At 38.2% G+C, this 22,342-nt stretch overlaps 1 protein-coding gene across 1 annotated transcript; it reads right to left on the bottom strand.

Moving 5' to 3' along the window:
• Positions 1 to 908: 908 nt before the first annotated feature.
• LOC146477944 (RAB11-binding protein RELCH homolog) lies at positions 909 to 22,300 on the bottom strand. Its single transcript, XM_085112621.1, has 31 exons — positions 22,039 to 22,300; positions 20,776 to 20,868; positions 20,590 to 20,661; positions 19,850 to 19,917; positions 19,324 to 19,437; positions 18,646 to 18,896; positions 17,693 to 18,041; positions 16,917 to 16,996; positions 16,719 to 16,794; positions 15,561 to 15,656; positions 15,136 to 15,248; positions 14,304 to 14,394; positions 13,639 to 13,710; positions 13,312 to 13,452; positions 12,015 to 12,179; positions 10,573 to 10,723; positions 9,302 to 9,349; positions 8,707 to 8,869; positions 7,735 to 7,760; positions 7,529 to 7,626; positions 6,873 to 6,921; positions 6,678 to 6,751; positions 6,476 to 6,582; positions 5,958 to 6,057; positions 5,741 to 5,823; positions 5,075 to 5,138; positions 4,804 to 4,942; positions 4,338 to 4,454; positions 3,779 to 3,867; positions 3,050 to 3,105; positions 909 to 2,971 (listed from the first exon to the last, which is right to left on the bottom strand). The coding sequence occupies exons 1-31, from the start codon at positions 22,274 to 22,276 to the stop codon at positions 2,842 to 2,844; spliced, it is 3,513 nt and encodes a 1,170-aa protein (XP_084968747.1). The 5' UTR covers positions 22,277 to 22,300; the 3' UTR covers positions 909 to 2,841.
• Between the last annotated feature and the right edge of the window lie 42 nt (positions 22,301 to 22,342).

Genomic DNA, 22,342 nt, shown 5'->3' on the forward strand with positions numbered 1-22,342 from the left:
AAGTTTAAAATTCCAATCCTAAAAAGAGAAAAACCCGCAAAACCTCCAAAGGCCGTTGGGATTATCGTGATTTTCTTTAGCTTGGTCGGAAAATGGGACGATGACTTCATGTCGCTGGAATTCCGTCACTGATTCTCCAAGGCTGCCATCTTCGATTTGTCAAGTTTTCCAAAATTTAATAAAGACCGTTCAAATTGACCTAAAAATAGCCTAAATAAAACAAAAATGTGGGGGGAAAGAAAGAAAGAAAGAAAGAAAGAAAGAAAGAAAGAAAGAAAGAAAGAAAGAAAGAAAGAAAGAAAGAAAGAAAGAAAGAAAGAAAGAAAGAAAGAAAGAAAGAAAGAAAGAAAGAAAGAAAGAAAGAAAGAAAGAAAGAAAGAAAGAAAGAAAGAAAGAAAGAAAGAAAGAAAGAAAGAAAGAAAGAAAGAAAGAAAGAAAGAAAGAAAGAAAGAAAGAAAGAAAGAAAGAAAGAAAGAAAGAAAGAAAGAAAGAAAGAAAGAAAGAAAGAAAGAAAGAAAGAAAGAAAGAAAGAAAGAAAGAAAGAAAGAAAGAAAGAAAGAAAGAAAGGAAACGATAAACTAAACTTTTTTTCAGAAAAAAAAAGTCCACATTGCGAAAACCACGACTCTCAAAATCTTTTGCCATGGAAACCTCATAAACGTGAACAATTAAATCTCATGCCAAATTGTTCAGAGATATATTTCAGAAAAAGTCTAAACTTTGGTGGTTAAAACAAAAACAAAAACCAGAAAAAGTTATGAAACCTCGAAGTCTATGTCCCCTCCTTCCTCACACCCTCCCCCACGCTGCATAGGGATACACTTTTCAAATCTCCTTAAACACGAACACGCCAGTCTTTGACTATAATTCCATTTAAACTATCCCGCAGAAAGATACAACTACAACCGTTCAAAACAAGTATTTTGCATTTATTGCCTTGACGTAAGTTTGTTACTATTTACAGTCCAAAATACAAAATATCTACTTTTAAATTTTCCAAGTCTTCCCATGAATGCATGTAGCCAAAATAAAAATTAATTCTTGCTAAACATAGCTTACCTAAGTTTCCGAATTGGATACTTGTTTCACCAAATTGATTAAAATTTTTCATTATTTTTAGACCGTAACTTCATACTATTTGCATTGTTTCGCACAATCTGGTAATTTTTTCTGTGCTTTCAGAAAGCTTGGACATTTCAAATGATGAACAAGAGGTAGTCTACCATAATCTTTCTTCTAATTAGTTTATATGCTTTTCGTAAAGTAATTATGTATCTATAAAATTCATAATGATCTAGTGTATAACTTGAAAGCGTGGAGCGTAGACTGTGCTGAATACATAGGTGATTTTAACCTTTGTGCATGAAATCTGGAAGATAAACTATTCAAGTTAATGTAAGGTACTGAGGAATACTTTCCTGTGGTGCTGTTTATTATGCTGTACAAGATGGCTCTAACTTTTGAGTCGGTGAATAAAATTAAAGCCTAATTTAGCAAACTTTACTGTGGTGCTGTCATTATGCTGTACAAGGTGGTTCTAGCTTTTGCGTCTATGTAGGAAATTCTAAAGATAGTGTGACCATTTAAATGAAGGTGTAACTTATTCTCTCGATGCTGTGAAGGTTGCTTCTACCCGTTGAGTCGGTGGATGAAATGGTAAAGTGTGACCATTTATAACGCTTTGGCAATTAAGGTATTTAATATTAACGTGAAATGTGAGGGAATGTCATTTGAACAGACTAGTTTATAGTTTAAACAAAACTAGCACGAACGAAAATGGCTAAATTTCCAGATGAAGGGAATTAACGCGAGTGCAGATGTCTCCTATCATTCTATCAAGTAACAAAACATTGATGATTCCAAATCCATTTGGCTTCAAATGCAATGAAACGAAAACAGAGAAGCACAAAAGTTGACCTCAAAATAACGTATTGGGAGGTCAAAAACAGCTGCCGTGTAATTTTAGAATTGTCCCTACCCAAATAATTGGAAGAGAACGTTCTAAAAGTCACGGAAGTCAAAGCTCCACTTTATTAAGGTCGCGGAAATTAACATGAACAGAAATTATCGAGACTTAAATTAACGCAATTTTTAACCATCATGGATCGTTAATTTCCTACATTCCTGCTTATTGCGCTCTACAAGGTGATTCTACCTTTTGAGTCTATGGATGCGGCAACTATGAAGCTATTGGCTTCCACAAAAACACTTACAAAGTACCGAGTCTAAATTTTATCTTGAGCATTTAAACAGAGTACTTACCTCAACGATGTAGTCCGAAAAAATACAAAATAACCGCAAGATTTCAAAGCATTGTCTAGTTAGTTCCCATGCGAACTAGCGTAACCTTGATATATATCGGTTGACGGAAAGTATTAACAAAATGATCGTTATTTGATGTTCATTATAATTACCGCTTTGTATTCTTCACGATGTGGTAACCTATATTAAATTTTATGTCACTACTCTACATCAACATCTCAATAAATAACCGTAGCATTGAACTTATCACCGAGATATTGTTTTATAATTTGCCTCCTGTTTTGCTCCACGAGGAATCAGGATGTCAAACAAATTTATTTTCTAGCAACCTCTGCAGTCTAAATCCCTTCCGTGTGATTTTGGCGAAATGGTTTCTTTGAAGGCTCAGCTGTGCCAACCTTCGGTAACCATTCCTTGGTATCTCTCCTCTGACGCTTTCTTGTCCGTTCTACCTCTATTCACTACTTTTCAGCTTTTACTATAACTGACCAATGATGTCTGGACATGGGGACCAAGCATGCGTGGTTGCATTACTACCGCTGACCAATCTCGCTTAAACGTAACATGTTTTGACCCATGTCATGAATCGCAGCGATCTTTCTTTTTGAAAATGTCCGCCATCTTAGGTCTTGGGGCATCTTTTAAGCGATGAAATCCACTGATAAAGGTGCTTTTGATTTCTTGTCCAATCTTGCTGCCTGCAGGAAGGCTGTATTAAGAAAAGAAAAGTGATTAATAAATTTACACTTTCCTCTTCGTTGAAGATCAGAAAACAAACATTAATTACTTTGACTTCTGCTCAACTTTAGTTTCACATTCTTTAAGAAGAACAAGAACGGTTTCCTGAAAGAAAAAAGAAATAATTAAATAGACGAAGGACCACCGTAGGTACGAACGCTATTTCAGGAATAGGCCATTTTACAGTTGTGTACTTAGTGACCTGGCCTTGGATTGGAAGCAAGGCTGGGGGTGACCTTGTTTTGATACAAACCTCACTGCTTTTCATAAGTAGATCATGCTGTTCTTAACTAGTATGCATTTACATATGAAAAGCAGTGAGGTTTGTATCAAAACAAGGTCACCCCCAGCCTTGCTTCCAATCTAAGGTCTAATCTGGTTGCTGCTGTCAATTTGTAAACACCAAATTTATTTGCAATTAGTTTAGTATTGTCATACCTACCCGCCTAGACTAGTTTTAGCTATCTGCGGGTAGGTATATAACTAACTTGTAACTCTCTGTTTTAATAAAGTGTTGTTAATAAAGGCCAGGTCACTAAGCACACAACTGTAAAATGGCCTATCGTTGGGGTCTTATGGAGTGTGTTCACGGCAGCCATATTGGAGGAGCGAAACAATAGAATGGTTTCCTTTGGGAAATAGATTTTACTTTTACGCAAATATCTTTTATTGTTTGGCTGCCGTGAGCACACCCTATATTTGGGGGGAGGTCTTATTTTCTGAATTTAACTATTTTCTGAGTGTTGTGATATCTGTAGTTATAACTGATGGGTCTTACCTCACAGTCTGGAGCCAGTGTCTCGATGTCTTGTTTGACTGCCCGCAGCCCTGGGATGATGTAGTCATTTAGTACATCAATAGAGATGACTGAATATGGTCAAGGAGATGAACAGGAAATAAGACTGCAAACAGCCCCTATTTTCTTCGAAGATTATGACACGTGCAAAGCGAGAATTGAGAATCACGAATCTTCCGCTGCTCCTGACGCAGAGCAACTTAAAAAGAAAAAAAAAAGGACGAGAAACGAGGAAAAGGAAACAAAACAAAAATACGATTTCGTTTTCCTGGGACTTGAGAGGGGCATTCAATGTTTCTCCGAATGGTTGAAAACCATACATAAAAATGCATGCGGTAACAGAAACACTAAACACATGCAAGAGAATGCCACGACCCAGCATGGAATCAAGTCGCTGACTTTCTCGAAAAAGTTTTCTTCTTGGACAAGACGAAAGTGAAATGGGAACAGAAAAAGTTAATCGTTTCCACAGAACAGAGGGGTGAAGAAGCAAAAATAGGCCACTACAACAGTTAAAACACAGATAAGTTTAAAAAGATACAACAACATGTTAAGGACACGTAAGCTTCCATTAACTCGAGCGCAATCTCCCTCCTCCTTCCCTCGTCATGTAATTGGTTGTTTATCGTTGCCATGACCACCAACCGCGGCAAAAGAACTGCAACAAACAGATGATAAACGATAGCTTAATGATGGCAATTTTCGGGTGGATCAAAAAACTTTATTCGTTTTGAAGTCTTAGAAAACCGCAAATAAGAAATTAGAAAAAAAAAAGGTGTAAAGGAGGTGGGGAAGGGAAATCAAAGAACTCTTTGAATGTTGAATTGCATTGTGTGCATGTTTTGAAACCACTTTTTTCCAATAAGGGCGAAATGTGAAAGTTAGTTTAAAATACTTTCTACAAAAAGAGTCGTTTTCACAATGTCCACGGTACCTTTATATAACTTCTAAAATCTTAAAACCTTGAACTATTGGCTGTAACTGAATAATGACTCACACCGCAGTACCTTCATCCCTGAAGTGAGGTTCCGCGTGAGGCGCGACTTTTCCAAACGTTCTAATCATTGTAGTTTGTAGTTCATGTTGATCTTTGTATTGCGGGTCTTCAAGAAAAGACTGAAACTGCACGTAAACTTTCTCTAAAATCTGCAGAGAAAAAAGCGTATGACAAGAGTAGGTTATCGTAACTGAATTCATCATGCATGTGCGTTATTTCAAGAAGAAGTGGGCGACAAACAAACAAAAACAACAACAAAACAGACGCGATCGTTTCTTTACCGTTTTATCCGTAACATTTTCTACTATAGCAGCAAATGCAGGAATGGACGCTGTTCTTACTGACCTTTAAAAGTAAATAAAGTATAGAAAAAATCATTACACTGGTGGCGCATTTTCCTTTTGCAAGAGTTAAGTGCAAACACAGACTCTCCGTGTTGAGTGAGCGACACCGCGATCTTTGTGTGTAAAGAGAATAAGCTGTATTAAGTGCAAATAGGCCAATTTTACAGTTCTGTGCTTAGTGACCTAGCCTTTGAATAGAAGCGAGGATGGAGTTGACTTTCTTTTGATACAAACCTCACTGCTTTTCATATGACAATCATTTTGTCCTTATGCTAACTAGTTTGTCTTTACATTTGAAAAGCAGTGAGGCTGATATCAAAACAAAGCAAACTCTACCCTCGCTTCCATCCAAATGCCAGGTCACTAAGCACAACTGTAAAATGGGCTTTTCAAGGGGAAAATCAATTTAAAGGAGTTTCCGAGGATCTGTGTTGTTTTGTATACCTTGTGCGCAGGCTTCTCACGCTCATGTTTATTTCGGCCCAAATGCTGAACAGGGGACCTGTATCGCGGCTTAATCTTATGCATAAGGCAAGTGCGTGAAGCTAGGTCGCAGGTTACTGGATTACGATAAACTTCTCCAAAAAAGAATTATGAACTTACATTTGTGAATCTGAAGCTAAAGTAACCAGAGCTGGTAGAACCTGTCTGCTTATTAAATCCAGATCAACACCTTTAACTAAAACCTGGAGAAAATACAAAAAGATATAACTAGTGAAATTAATATTCTTGGATTAAAGCTACAAAAATACACAAATAAATAAATAAAGTGAAATAGAGGGTTATGTAAATTTATTGCTGTTTCCTCTCCTTGACTTACAGTAAACAGCGGCGCTGCCGAACTGCGAACAGACGCTTCTGCGTGAACGACAATTTGCCATAAAACACTAATCAGCACTTGATGATATCGGGGTGATGAACTAAAACAACAAGATAAATGATCATTATATTTTAACCACAAAAATAACAAAGACAGCTAGAACAACAAGCTTTATTATTAAAGTCCAAACGGTAAATCAAGTGGGAATGCTTGACAGAGCATCAAAGGAATACAACTAAATGAAGGCGTTACGAACAGACAGCTAAGTTGGTCCTTTGGTCTAGCCGTTGCTTTGCCTAATTCTACTTGAACAAACTAAAAGTTATTGTACATGCTGTATTAGGTTTACTTGGTGATAATTTAAGGAATTTCTCAAACTTTTCACTAATCGAGGGCAACTAAGGAGACAACGTGCATGTAATACGGAAAAGTTGTATTTCAGCTTTTGAGCTCAATAAAATCAGTAATCTTAGCAAAAGCGTGCATAAGCATCAAGTCTGTCGAAAGCTGCCACCTACCTTAATTCCTGGTATATTATAATAGGACCATCGAGTGGAGCCGAGGCCTCCGCCAAAGCAATGACTGAATGACGTAATAATGACGTCAATTCAGACATATCTTCTTCCTGATAAAGCAATGAGAAACTGGTTGGCACAAGTTAGACATCACGACACCATGAATCATGTCCGTATTTATTGATTGGTTGCTTTTTCAGCTTACCAAGTCGAAGCACCCCAGGACTCCAGCGGCTAAAACGGGAAGACAGGCACTGGATAATAAGCTTTCTCTTCTTTCTAAAACCAGAAAAGTCATGATATTTTATCATGGTGTTAGAATGTGTTTCGTTCGAGATCTCGAGATCCCGCGTTTGGAGGTACCAAACTAATTCCACGTGATAAGAAGAGCAAACCTTACCGTCTGTCAGAGTCAGAACATTAAGTCTATCCATACAAAACGGTATTATCTGCAAATATAAGCAGTGCAAACGAGCTTAGCAGTGCAGAAGATTTATTTCGTATACGAAAAGAGGAGAAAAAAAGAAAAAAGAAAGGGACGATCTTTGAACGAGAGAAAGAATAGACTCACAAATACTGCTATACATTAAATTTCATTATTGTGTTACTCTATGGCCCCGGTCACACGTACAGCTGTACATGTACATGCGTATACGATGTCGCTTTAATTTGAAAGCAACGTTTTTTGAAAGACAGTTTTCAAAACGCGTTCCGTAAACACGTGGCCGTTTACATTCGTTTCTCTGACCACACATAAGCAGTTGCAAAGGTCCGTTGTTCCAATGTTGCCATCATTTTCAATCGTTTGTTTGCCTTTTATTGCCACCCATACCAACGTATAAACGATAACTCCTCCGTTTTCGGAAAATGTCCTCTTTAGGAGAGAAAATCTTCGTTTTACATCGTATTCCAACCCTAATCTGTCGTCAAATGGAGTAACATATATAATGGAAAACGTGTGGGCGGTGCCATTTAGTGACAAAATAATCCATCCCCCATTTCTTCACGCGCCGTTCTTAGCACTTCGACCGATTTGAAGTAAAAAAAAATTCTCACCTTTTTCTCCGCATATGGTCTTCCAAACGTCATACACAATGAACGAAAAAGTGAAATGAGTTGTTGCACGCACTCCGTCATGGTTACGTGAATTTTTCCTGTTAGAACAAATGCAAGGTAATTTAGTTCATCTTTTTACATGTAGCACAGGAAAAAAAAAATAAAAAGATAAAAGAAAAAAAAGCTCGCACCAATACTGCACTCACCTGCGATTTGACATAAATTCGGTAAACTAGAAAGAGCAAGAAAAGAAAGGAGTTTTAATCAAATAAGTTGGTAGTTGGAAAAGGCAAACACCAAGCCAATAATTTATACCTCTGTTAAGGTGGATGTCTAATGAAAAGCAAATTGTCTTTGACGTAAGTAACTTCAATAAGAGACGATGTGTCAGCCACTTGCGTAGGCATAAAAAGTTGAACAGTGATCAACTCTTTTACGTTTAGGCAAGACCTTGATACATCGCACTTATGTAATTTACTTACGTAAAGGCAGTTAAATTCACGTTCGTGTGCACGTAGCATTTACGCGGCAGTGGACCTTTAGAGTTTAACTCGATTTCCACCAATAACGGCGCTTGGAAGGTTCTAGCCTGAGTATCAGGCCTTTCAGGGGGAAGGGGGAGGGGGGGTGGAGAGGGGGAAGAGAGGAGTAAGAAGGCCTGATACTCAGGCTAGGAAGGTTCCACAAGTGAGCACAGAGTCGCAACAGCTACTACTCACATATAAAGACTGCAGACTACATGGAAAAGTGCTGGCTGGAAATAAACGTCGGTCATGGAACATTGTTTGACCGTATTTCCGTCTAAACCGTCCGACGAATTCTAAAATTTGCTCGGATACGGTGTCCATGCAAACAGATGATTCTAGATTTGTCCTCAAAAACTTATTTACTGTAAGTGCTCGTATAAGGTACAAAGAAGCCAAAAATACGAATTGGTGCAATTTACTCCAACGTTAGTTTTGCTTGAAAACGGCCGTGTGCTTTTTGCATTAAACATGTGGGGGATATAAAGCCCACAGTGTTTTAACTGTAAAAAACTGAGGCGAATTTTTATCGTTTATTAGAATATTAATTGAGATCTGGAAAGAGACATGTTCCGCTAAGCGAGAAAACTTATTTATAGTACTCTACAGAGAGAAAAGGTTAATTCATATTCGATAACACTAGAACTTAATTACCATTCGTAATGAACCCAAGACAAGCTATCCCATGAATCAGACTGATCTTCGGACATGTGCTTATCAAACCGACGAGCATGAAACGCGACAGCCTGGTTCCCGCCAAAAATCGTCTCGATATCGGTCAGCGGTGACGCAGCTGGTAAAAATCGATCTGGCGCAACTAAATTAAAAGATAAAATGAAATGAAATAAAATAAAACAAACGAAAAAAGAAATCTTAGCCATAAAGCAACCAGTATAAATTTATCAATTCCCCAAAACACCTATTACTAGTAATAATCAAAGATTAGGGAGTGCGTGCGATGATCTCGATCCCAGGTTCTCTCTCCTTTGCCAAATTGGTGATTGTGTCATCCGGCCCTGCAAAATCCACGGAGGATGCCAGATACGCGTCCCAAGATCCATTCATCCAATCGACGTCGTCCCATACAATCTCGACTCCAATCTGTATCAGGAGTGCGTTCTTTCGGCGTCGAACGCAATTACAAATGTCAGATTGACATTAAAAACGAAAGCGCACGATATAAAGGTGCTGACTAGTGATTAACGTTCATTTGAGTGGTTCGTGGATTTTATCCGTATAGTGTGTGTACCTGGAACGTTGTAGCGTTCAACCTCTTCTGGCTTCTTAGCAAATGGGGCTAGAGAGAAGCAAAACCAACGAAATGAAACACAAGGTTAAAACTTAACATTCACATAAATCATACAGTGGAACAACTCATTTACAAAGATGCTGTGAGAGTAATAAAATATACCTATTTGATTGATGTATTTTTTCAGTCAGTGACACAGGTCTAATCGGGAAAAAAAATCCGAGTTCTCCCAAGAGGAGTGGAACTTAAAACCTTCCGGTTCGGATGCTCTATCACTGAGCTTCGTGGGAGCTAGGCCACCTGACTGGTTCATGTGACAAACATCCTACTTACTCCTAGGATTTGAATGTCAATGACTGGAATACGGGAAACAAATACAGTCAACTCTCTCGTAAGCGACCACCCTTGGTGCACGACAACGTGGTCGCTTACGGGAAAGATCAATAAAATTATCCTAATGCTGGACTGATAAATTAATTACCTAAAAATATTACCCTAGCAGCTAAAATTAGGCAAATTGAAACTAATTTATTTGATTTTTTCACATCTATTCATTCTTCTGACGAAACTTTGTGTAACATTTTGGAACAGATCACTGTAACAATTCCCATTTACCTACAGTTCTAATTATAGTAATCTTGTGTGTCTGTAAACTGTCAGTTGTCCGGGATAGCGTCATTAAAAATTGAACTTTTGTTGCTTCTGAGTAATTATTTACTCAGATTATACGCGAATATGTTGGGTGCTCGCTTACCGGAAACAGAAAACAAAAGAATATGTCAAATTTCTGGCATAAAAAGTTGTCGCGGTCCCTTAGAAATTTGAGTGGTGGTCGCTTACGAGAGAGCTCTTGAAACAGTATTTAACTGAGAAACAAAACGGTTGTTTACGAAGTGGTCGCTTACGGGAGGTGGTCGCTTACGAGAAGTGGTCGCTTTGAGAGAGTTGACTGTATGATGTTATGTGTTGTTTTTGTCTTTTTACGCCTTAATGATTTTCAGTAAGTGACACACGCATACCCGGAAAAAGAAAATCCGAGTGCTACTATCACTGAGTCCAACCTAAGACCTTTACTAGGTTTACTACTAGTTCAGGTGCACTTGTTCGGGTGCTCTACCACTGAGCTATTGGAGCTCGTGGGAGCTAACGTCATTAAGCTACCCCTATCATTTATTCACCAGACTTCAAACATAGCATCGTTTCTCTTTCACATACACATTTTGTCCACGTAATGTTTAAACTTGGAAATAATTATAAATCTCAAAGTTTACCTGCCCGCATAACTGTTACAAACAGCGCTGGAATAAGCAGCGTGAGGACCTGAATGCAGCGAGGAAGTCTCATTTCAATAATTTGTAATGTCTTGTGAGCCTTCTCAATGTCTTCTGAATTTCTGTAGAGCTCCTGAACCTGCTGTAAATCCTATGGCAGACAATTATTTTTAGAAGGAAGATTTTTACATTTCATTTGCTACAGCTTAGCAAGTTTATTATTTAACGCATTGTAAACACTACCCAAACATGGTCATAGTGCACTGAATTTTCGTCGTCCGTAGCCAACAGATATCCTGCGATATACGTAATTTCATGTGTCGGGGAGAAAAATGGCAAAATAAAGATCGTCTCCAGCTTTTCTGCAATAAAAGTGTGCTTTGTTATCAATGTGTTGAATAATAAAACAATTGTCCTGCTCAATCTTGCGGGATAACCCCTGATTTTAGCCCAATCAGGCTACGGCCTCATCGGCTAAGTATCAGGCGATATTCTGTAAATTTCGCAGGATGATTATTAAATAACCGCATATTGTTAACAAATATCAGTCATCCAATCAAAAAGGGCCCAGCATCGGCACACGCGTTAAACACAACGGCTTGGTTCTCGTTTTACCGCCTTGGGACCGCTGCTCAAAAGTCCCGATAAGTAATTGAGGTGTGTCATAAATTATGGAGTTTTTCAAACCTATCCAATAAACATTGTCAAGGAACATTTTGCACAAAACTTAATTTTCGGTCGTGTTAAATTATCGGTACTTTCGAAAAACGAGCCTTTAATTCGTAAAAAGAACCATCATCATCATCATCATCATCATCATCATCAACAACAACAATAAACAGAAAAAAACGTAATTCCTAAGCCTGGTTATGTCGCACGACTTAATTCGAATAATTCAAAACATCAAGCAACTACCTCAGGCTACGCTTCCTTATGGAATAGCCGACAAACTTACATGTACTTATCGGGACTTTCGAAAAATAAATATAAATAATAAAATAAAAATATATATGCTTTGTTTATAGTGGAAATGCACTTAGCTACCCGAAGCTAGTTTACAGGCATTCCACTCAGAAATAACTGACAACAAATAATAATGAAATCGAACATAACGTGTTTAAAATCCCAACTGGCAGGAGACAAACCAGCTGGCTATTTACAAGCCTGACCGAGGCGGCACTTGAACCCGGGATCTCCGGATTTCAAGTCCGGCGCCTTTGCCACAGAGCCACGCCACCTCCTTAATTCGTAAAAAAAGGACCAACAAAAATAAAACAAAACAAACAAACAAACAAACAAAAATAATAATAATTCCTCAGATTGGTCAGGTCGCATGACTTAATTCCGGCGAACAATTTCAAAACACAGCCATAAAAGCAACCCTTCATGGTGAGATAACTACCTCAGGCCATGCATCCTTATAGAATAGCCGACAAACTTACTTGGAGGGTATTTTCCAAGTTGGATAACAGCGATGTAAAAAGATGAGACTCCAATCTGCCAAGATCCTGTGACCACGTGGCAAATGATGGTAAAAACACTTCCTTGGATGTTTTGGCGACCTTTTCTGATGAGTCGAACAACGTGTCTAAAAGAAGTTCATATGCCTGGGAGAGAAAGAAAAAAATGTTTCAAATGACATTTGACAAGACAACTGAAGTACCAAGATTCTTTGCGTTTACATTTCCTTTGATTTTACGGCCAACAAAAACTTGAATAGTGGGGGCACGATGGAGCAGTGGTTAGCAAGTCGGACTTTTGGTCGGTGGTTCGAGGACAGGTTTGGTTTGTCTCTGCATTGCCGTATTGTTTCCTGTTGGAGGGTGCCCCGCCTAAGCAGGCTAACGTTTCTCCATATGAACAGGTCCTTACGCTGGTATTGCGGTCAACAGTTTTCTGCACAATAACATGCGCCATAGTGCATCGTGTAATAGTTTTGTGGGGTAAGGAGGGGGGGGGGGGGGGGAGGGTTAGCCACATCGCTCATTAGCATTAAGAATAGTGCTGCTATTTCAATAGACTACAGTGTATTTTGCTACAGTAGTACCGAATCATTTGTGCCGTGTATCACCCTTTTTACTGCAAGGAATCGTTTATAATGCTCACTTCAGTCGCGTCGAGTTTAGATAGGGAAAAGAATCGAATTTGCACTATGTTCGACTCATAAGCAATTCGCCTCTAAACTTAAAGAGTCCTTCTTGTTGTTTACGTAGCTATTGGGTTGATTAATAAGGGTACGTTCTGTCGGACTATTCCGAAAAAAATAACACACGGCACAGGCTCTATTCACGGTCTTTTGGCAGCTATTCTGTTTTTGGAACAGACAGAATAGAACCGTTTACTCAGAATAAGAGGAATTGTATTCTTTTGAGATCGTTTCAAGTTAAAAGGAATATAAGGAATTGAGTTTCTTTTCGAACTCATAAACCGTGTATTCAGTTATTCCCGATTCGGAATAAAAATAACAATAATTGTCCCAGAAGAATACGCCCTGGCATTTTTGCCAGTTTTTTTTTTTTTTCCGGAAATAAACTAGATCGACGCGACTGCAATGCGCGCGCGGCATAAAATGAAATTTGCGCCTAAATTCGTTGACGGAAGAGATCATTCATGAAGTTATTTACTATCCAACATTTAACGTCTGCCTAAGCTCTACCTAATGCACCTATGTCTGCCCTTGCTAAAACTTAATTCTATAAAACCGCTGCTTTGAAAAGCCGTGGTTACCAAACCGCTTACTTGTTCGTATTTATCCACGTTTTCTATAAAAGCCACTACCAGCGCCAGGCTCTTGGTAACAGCTTCTCGGACAGCCTCGTTTCGGTCATCAGCTAGCATCTGTTTTAACATCGACCACACTAAAGAACTGCGAATGTAATCCTAACAAAAAGACGAGGAGAACAAATGGAATCATTCCTGATCCTAACTGAATAACACAATGCATGCCTTATTTTCAACAATTGCAGTAAAAGCAACTGGGAAATTATCTGTTGTAAGGCTTAATTACAGCTTAATTTAAAAGACAGAATGTATTCTTGCACTAAGTTGTCGAAAACCAGACTTTACCGGTAAATATGGCGCTAATCCACCACAAGCCTCAGCGACAAGAAGCCTCCTTTCAACATACTTGTGGCCGATCTACAAAAACAAAAGCGGACACATTTTGTATCTCAGTACTGCCAAGCAAGCTACCGATCCTTAAAGAAACATAACAGCCTTTTGGACAACAGACAGTTGGAAAGCATTTTGTCCCCTAAACCAGAGGCACACGGTTAAACATTATTTTGTTGTTAACGTACTCAACGAACGCTGCATACAAATATGCTCTTTGAACGTTAAAATAGGCCTGGCACAACGTGTTGAACCTAGTTGAATGCATTAAAAGTAGCTCTATTCCATCCAACAACGTTCAAACATGGTGAATAGCAGGAAAAAAAACAGGAATAAAGAAATTATTTATCTGTGCGTCAGAAAAACATTTAGAAATCATTTGCTGATGATTTCATGCATGTATCGAATGACGTCGAGCACTTTACGCTGACTATAGGCCATTTCTGAGTTGCTGTGAACCTCATTTTAAAAGCGAGACTAAGTTTAAAGATTTTATCATGAAAATAAGTTTTCATTCATATACAAACAAAACTAATTTTCATAATAAAAACTTTGCACTTAGCCTCGCTTTTATAATGAGGTTCACAGCTGCTCGGAAATGGCCTATGTGTACTGTTTACCTGTTCCCACCATTGTGGTAGAAGCTCAGCCTCGATCCGAGTTGGATCAACAACCTGCGCAAACGCAGCACAGCCGCTCATAATCATCTGCCTGAAAGCAACAACAAAAACGCACGCAGCGGTTAAATTCTTTAACGAATAAAACTACAACAGGTCTGTAATGTCCGTGGCAAACTGAAGCCAAACCCGTACTTTCGCATGACTACAAAATCTCTTAAAACAGCTCCGGGGCAAATGTTCTATAACCTTGGTTTGCACATGCTTGTTCGCGGCAAAACATTCCCTCTCGCTTTCGTGTGCTGACATTATACACTTAATGTATGGTCCCGAGGGAAACAGTTAGTTTTGTTTTTCCGAGAGTCCTGATGTTTCCTGAGACGAAGTCGAGGGAAACATCAGGACTCGAGGGAAAACAAAATTAATTAGTTCCCCGAAGGATCATGCATTAAGTGCTTTGTTATATATTTAGACTTTCCCTTCAACAATCACAGCAAAACAATCAAACAAACAAACAACTGAGAGAGTAACAACTGCGGAATTGTATCCCGGTCGGGAAACATTTGTATTTGATCAGGGGCACGTGACCAAGAATCAAACAATCACAATACTCGTTTTGTTGAGTGAAAGTCTAGGTATATAAAACAACTTCCCATGGTAAGTACCAATTTTATCAGTGTGACGTTGTCGGGTGGTTGTCGCTCACGGGGTTGCCATGGTTACGCGCTCAGCTCGTATGTCCCACGGCGCCACCCAACTTTCAGACACGAGTAAACGAAAGTTCACACGTCAATAGCGAGTTGATCATCGCAAACAAGAGTTGGTTATTTGTTACCTCTGGTCTTCATCAGGTCTTTTGATAAGATTAAACAGCATGTGAAGAAGGTTATCTCTTTCTTTAGCTTCTGGGTGGTGAATGGCTGAACACAGAATTACTGGAATCAATTCCTGAAAAATTGAAGTTATTACATGTGTTGATATAAAGCTAGAAAATTTCAAGCTAGACTACTTTACTGTATGATTTTAATAATACATGTATTTCAGAATGTTGCTTATCTCAATATGTATCAAGTTGTTGGCTTGCATTTTGCAGAATTTAACAGTTGCTTGAAACGTGTGATTTTAATCGGTTGACTTTATTCCAAGAATTAGAGTATACGGATACTATAAAACGATATCAAGAACTCATAACAAACGTGAAAAAACCCGCAATCTGGGTAGATAAATAATGGTGTTGCCTTTACGAATGCAATAAGTTACCTCTCTTTTATTCAACAGTACGTTGGGTACAATATGGGGCAGACACCTTGCTAGAATAAGCACAACATTCTCGTCTGCATTGGACAGCTTACAAACCTTGAAAAAATAGAAGTGTCAGAAATAGCAATTGCAATAAGGCAAGCTGATCATGTTCGGAAATATTTCCAACTAATAACAAAAAAAAATACTAATAACTAAACTGTTGCTCTGACATATTTTCCTGAAATTCTAACGCACATTTCATTGGCTCTCAGAACGGTCCGAATCTTCCTATACGGATCGCTATGACGGGTAGCTTGAGTTACAACGTACGTTTGATAGGAGTAAACTGTTTCAATTTTGACAAAAAGAAAAAAAAAAAGCAAAAGATGTTTTAAACTATTATTAAACTAATTAAATAGAAACTGTTTAAAACACCATGTCGGAGTTTTATTTCGAGAGCGACGATTTTTATTGTCCAGACGAGGCAAGCTCTGAAAACAAGAAAACAACAAACTCGACGAAGAAAACAAAGCTAGACCACAAACAAGTTTTTCACGCGGACTAGAAAACAATAAGCGGGAAAGCCTGTGTAATATGACCTTAGCTGAACAAGCTTGTTCGGTCCTTATTTAGAAAATATTGTTCTCGTCCTCGACCAATATTTTTCCAAAACGGACCTCACGCTAGTTCAATAACATATACTTTGTGTACATGTATTTTGCGTTATGAAAGACAAGACTTCATTAAACAAACATGATAACTGCACTACAAAGTGGCAGAACGCTTTTAATTCAGTAGGCCCAACAAATTTGCTTGTTTTTTGCTACAACTCCTTTTGCAGTACAATTATGCCTCTTTTAACGACCAATTATGGATTGAGAAGTTGTTCAAAAAAGGCCTCAGTTGATTAACCATAAAACCACTTTCGTTGTCAACTTATCAGGAGATTTCATAGCAAAACTTTCGGGGACAAAGCAGGGGAATTTCAACATCAATCTAGAAATTGGGTTAATTTTTGCCGCCAAATCCAATATTGAAATCCAAATTTACCGCGTCCTTATTTTTGTACCATTTAATCCGTATTTTAATTACGTCCGGCCCCCTTTAACCCTCTTGAAATCGTAAGTAATGAATTTTGGTTAGCCAGCAAACCAGTTTGATTGAGATATGGCTTACCTCATTGGACAGCCTGTTCTCCAACTGCACATGCGTGAAAGACAATAGTTTGTCTCGGAACAATGATGACGTCATTCTAAAGAGCGAAATAATATGAGAGGCTTCGCACTGTCTTTGTGAACAGAAGATACAAGAACAACATCTGTGTGGAATCAGCATTTTAAAATTGTAAAATAGCAAGTCCTAAATGATACGTACCTTGATGATACCTTCTCCCTCTCGATAGGTTTGTCTTCAAGTGAAGGTAACTTTATCGGGCTGGTTTGAAGGCTGTCATGCTAAGAAATAAACAAAGACAAGATTAGTATTCTAATAACTATTTATCTCCGCTAAGAAAACTGTGACAAACCTTACTTGTACAATATTTGTACCATACATGCATTTTCCTTATACGTTGTACTAGCGTTTTTACCATGTTATATTATAAGTAAAATTCAAGTCCATGCTGTTCGCTGTAGAATAAACAAGTGCGCAAAGCATGAGGTATAACAGAATGGTTTAAGTGTTGTCTGAAATGACGTCGCAAGTTATTACACTTGTCTGCTGAGTGTACTTACTACTTACGATGGCTAGACATAATTTATGTTTGCTATAATCGAGCTTAATTTTCCACGCAACTGTTACACCATCTACATGTAATATAACACATTTAACAGTGCAAGCTGATCTCAGCACTGTTTTCTTTAGTATCGGTGAACGCACAAGTTGCATTGAAAAGGCCATTCCGGACCATGTGTTCAACTGGGACCTGGTAAGGAGAGGTTAAAACATGGATGACAATCGAAGCAAGTTTAGTAAATACGCAACTTTATGCAAAAAGAAAGGCTAAAAATCAGGCTTCAAGAGGATTTTAACCAATGACCTCTGTGATACCAGTGCAGTAGTGGAGCTGGGAGCTAGTCATTTTGTGAGTTCGTGATACTCGTGGAAGATGCCACCTTTACTACACTGAGTATAAATTATCACTACCTCACCTTTTCTGTCGTTGATTCTGGGCTGACATCTGCAGGATTTTCCTGACTATTCTCAGTGGGATCAGCTCCAGCTTTAGCATCAGCTAGTCCTGATTCGAGCTCCGCACTGCTACTGCCTTCAGTTGTGTCCTCAAAAGCAGGACTGCGAGATTCATTCTCAGATATATTTTCAGCCTCTTCAGCGATATTGGCTTCTTCACTGCCCTCGTCGGCACCAATTTCTGTTGTAAACTCACTCTGGTCCACTGTTACTCCATCTGTGCTTGACTCCATTACAACAGTGTTTTGTAAGGGGCTTACAGAACCGACTTCAGTCTGCTGTGATGAGTTAGCGACCTCCTTCCTTTCACTACCAATAGCAACAAAACATAAGGCAGAAAAATACATATCAAATGAATAAAACTTAATGTATCAATGCAGGAATGCACGGACCCTCGAAAGAACGCCGTAGGAAGGTCACAAAATCTGAGAATGAAACATGATCAGCGTTAAATCCACCATCACCATGTAATTAAATAACAGACCTACCATTTTGCAGAACATGCTCATGTATAATACTGTGTAAATGGACGACATAAGTGAATTGGGCCCTACTTATAGTATACAATGTATTCTCCACAAAGAGAGAAAGGAACAATGATGAGGATGGTGATAATGATGATGATGATGATGATGATGATGATGATGATGATGATGATGGCAACAGTGATGACAAAGATGATGATGATGATGATGATGATAATGACGATTAATGATTTTCTCCGTCTCCAACATAAATCATTAATGGCACATCAACACTGCATGATTGACCTCAACACAGATACATGGCAACAATAAATAACTGACAGCTTTCAATGACAATTACATGTACATTGTATTTTAAAAACAAAATCTCACAATAATTTGAATTTTTGAAACAGTGTTGTATCACTGCATTTCTGTACAACATTTACCTTTCTAGTTTGTCCACTGTTTCGGTCAGTGTATGATTCTCATATCTTAATTCACCAATCTCGTCTCGCAGCTGCTTACACTCCTCTTGTAATTTAGCATGTTCAGCCTCTAGATTTGATTTTTCTTCCTTCACCGATTTCAAGACCAGCATAACCTCAGGCACAGTGTGGTGACCATAGTCTCTGTAAAGATGGAGAAGATCTGGTGGCTTTGCAGTGTTAAGACCAACATCATCCCAATCTTCAAAGTCCTGCAACAAGTTAGATGCAGTATTAATTTAAAGCTGGCTTCAGTTAAAGTTCTCATTTAAAGTTTTGCATAATACAGAACCTTGCCTTGATGTACATGCAGAGATAAAATAATAATTTAAAGTTCACAATCAGATTTTGTAAGAAATGTAGCACCGATGCTATTAAACAGGCCTCAAGTTTATGACTGAGACAAGCACCGTACCAAATGCATGTAAATGGGTTTCTACAAGGGTTCAAAAATTGCAAAAACCCTTTAACAGATTACCCTTTGTATCAAACAGACCAAAATAGAAGACATTTGATGTCTGCACTGACAATTTTTCAAAAATAAAAAGAAACCATTACATTTGTAAATGTCAGAAAAAATAGGATTTGCTAAGCAAGAAAAATTTAATCGCAGTCTTAAATAGTTATCCTTTAACAAACCTGATCAGCATTTTCATCGGAGAAAGTAACAGACGTCATGCGGTAGCCATTCTTTAGTAAGTACTCATTAACCAGGAAATTTAAGGCTCGCTTCTCATGAGGCCTCACAGAATCCTAAGTATGTGTAAATTAAAATACAACATGTTACATGTAACTTAGTTGTGGTAGTACTAGTTAGTATGATGATGGTGATGATGATGATGATGATGATGATGATGAACTGATTTGAACTTTAATTTAAGTGTCAAAGTAGTTTACAAATTGCTGCTTATTGTAGACACTAAGTACTGTACTTATAACAAAAGCTAACTTACCCTAATATTAAATCATATATCATAGACAGTTTGTAGAATGATGTTCAGTCTTAAATACCCTGCCTGATGTGTACATATGTATCATGCCCCAGGACTTAGCAAAGCTTTTCTTTTTTACATGCCTCATGCCTTATGGGACATTTTACAACTGTTCAGAGTCACACCTTCACTAGATTAAACACTGAAAACAGCTGCAGTCTCCATCTACTTACCCCACCAGATGCATGTTCATTCTCCAAGCTATCTCCCTTACTTCCTTCCGTGGCCGGAGTTTCAGTTTCTGAAAAACCAAATAATAAAACTCACACTCTAATAGCTGAGCAATACATTAGCCATCACACACAGTGCAATGCAGGAGAAGAAAGACCAGGACTTTCATATATAAGGAAAAACATAAGCTTGAATTTACTTTAACCAAGGAATACTAAAATAGAACCTTGACACAAAAGTTGTCAAAAGTTACATGATGGTCAATCGCAATAGTCCATAATCCTAAATCCTCAAATGGCTAAGTGAACAAATGTTTGGTGAGTGAAATTTGTTATTTCTGCACTTGCTAAGCAAAATTGGGTTCCAGGGCAAATTAACAATAATAATATTACCAAAATTCTGCCATTTAGGATAATGTTGCAGGCTCTCAGCAGTACCCCAAAAAATGTTCACTTGAACCCACAAAAAAATTGCCTGATACATGTACTGTACCAAGTGATTTCCTTTCCAAATAAAACCTTTTCATGACAGAATGGGATCCCACCCTACCCCTCTACCTGTACCAGTGTGAGTGATGGTAGATGGAACCTTATGGTGCATTTCTGTAGCAAAGCTGTCTTTCAGGGTTTTCAACTATGTGTAAATCATGGAAATGTACCGGTAAGCCTTAATTACGTATAAATAATTAGTTGATGTTGCCATTTTGTTAAAATTAATGTTTGTTTAATGACCATCAGATTACCAGTTGCTTCAGTCAGAGATCCTCTCAAAGCTTTAATTGTCTCATGTGCCTTCCTCAGTTCAAATTCTAAAACTGAATATAATATTATTGATATTTTAGTTCATTTCATAATGAAACGTAAAAGAGCACACCATATTATACCGAAAAAGGTTCAGTTATTGTTGTAAACATTTTTGTCACTCCTACCTGCAACTCTTTCATCAGTGTCTCTGTTACCATCGTCAGAATACCGAGCATAATCATCCAGAGAGTCAAGTGTGGCAACACTTGAAGTACGAGCTGTACAAAAAGAATGTTAATGAGACTTACATAATAATAATTACTTGATTATCCTCTCTCCCCATAAGGGGCTTTTCAGGGACAATGAAACAAACAGGAAGAAACAAAATATTTCAAATACAACATAACATGGTTAAGAATCCCAGCTGGCAGGAGGTGGACCAACTGGCTATTTACAAGCGAGGCTGAGGAGTTGAACTTGGGGCTGCCGAGAAACAACTCCAGCTAGCGGTCAGAGCGGGACTTGAACCCGGGACCTCTGGATTTCAAGTCCGGCGCCCTAACCACTCGGCCACGCTGCCTCCCTGTAATCTGTATACAGATCACAGTTTCCTTTGTTTTTTTGTTTGTTCATTCCTTTGTTTTTTTTTTGGTCATCCAGTAACACATAAGAAAGCAAAAAAGTGGATTGGAATCTAACAATCACTGAGGGTAGTTGTGTAATGTAGAATGAGTGTTCATTTATTTATTTATTTTTTTTTTATTTTTTTTTTTTTTTTTGCAGATTTCCCTAGTAACATGGCAGGTGCAAAAACAACAGGACACAAAGTTCCCTACTGAAGAATACATACTTGACCAAGCCCTTAGAAATTAACAGTAAAATCTTCTCCCTTGTTTACACCCTCTAACAAGATAAATGTACACAAAACTTAAAGAAAAGTTAATAATTACACTAATAACACTGAAATCCAGAACTTCCCTGCTGAAATCTAAAGCTGAGAGATACGCACGGTGAACAAAAGCGATGAAAATATAACTTTTAAAACCGTCAAAACGAAAACATAGGACGGCTTTAGCTTGAGGTAATATAAACAAGCCATGGGGAAGCGGAGAAATGATCAATTACAAATATTGACAATGTTTTTAACCATTAAATATATTTACTAAGCACCGGCCAGCTATGGAATAAAATCTAAGCGTAAGTTACTTTCTTAGGTAAATGTTTTTACATGTATTTTCTTTTCGTTTTCCAATTATCGTGGAACGGAAAAAAATCACCAAAATATATTGACCACCTGGCCGTTCTGTTATTTCCGGCTTGCACGATAACTTGAATTGCAGCAGTTTATTTCTCCCAAAGAAAACTCTCGTTAAGACCCAGCGAATATAAATTTTTGCCAACCCTAAATGAAGGACAGATGAAGGAACGATTACACATGAAATACTCACGAATTACTGGAGATAGAGCATCCCTAGAACTGCTCAAAAATTGACGCTCGAAGTTTCCAGGATTGGAGAAAAAATCGCGCAAACGAGGAATCTCCAGTCCTGCTTCGATTAATTCAGTATGCAACTCGAGCGCAGTTAACAGGAGGTGGTGTTTCAAGAGCTTTTCGGCGAATACGTCAAAATCGCTGGCGACTAGACGTGGAGGAAGCGTTTCCATTTCCTCTTCAGAATCCGCCATTTTGTAGAGCTATTTATTTCCAAGCGGCGCGGCTACCAATTCCTATCGCGAGCCTGCAAATGGTTA

Source organism: Pavona decussata, unplaced genomic scaffold (assembly GCF_977016875.1).
Source record: "Pavona decussata unplaced genomic scaffold, jaPavDecu1.1 SCAFFOLD_67, whole genome shotgun sequence".
Lineage (NCBI taxonomy): Eukaryota > Metazoa > Cnidaria > Anthozoa > Scleractinia > Agariciidae > Pavona > Pavona decussata.

Coding starts and splice junctions, on each gene's coding strand:
- LOC146477944 (XM_085112621.1), bottom strand. CDS start 22,276: ATGGCGGATTCTGAAGAGGAAATGGAAACGCTTCCTCCACGTCTAGTC. Junction 9,350..10,572: donor TGTAACAGTTATGCGGGCAG/GTAAACTTTGAG, acceptor GCTTCTCTCTAG/CCCCATTTGCTAAGAAGCCA. Junction 6,922..7,528: donor GACCATATGCGGAGAAAAAG/GTGAGAATTTTT, acceptor TTATATTTGCAG/ATAATACCGTTTTGTATGGA.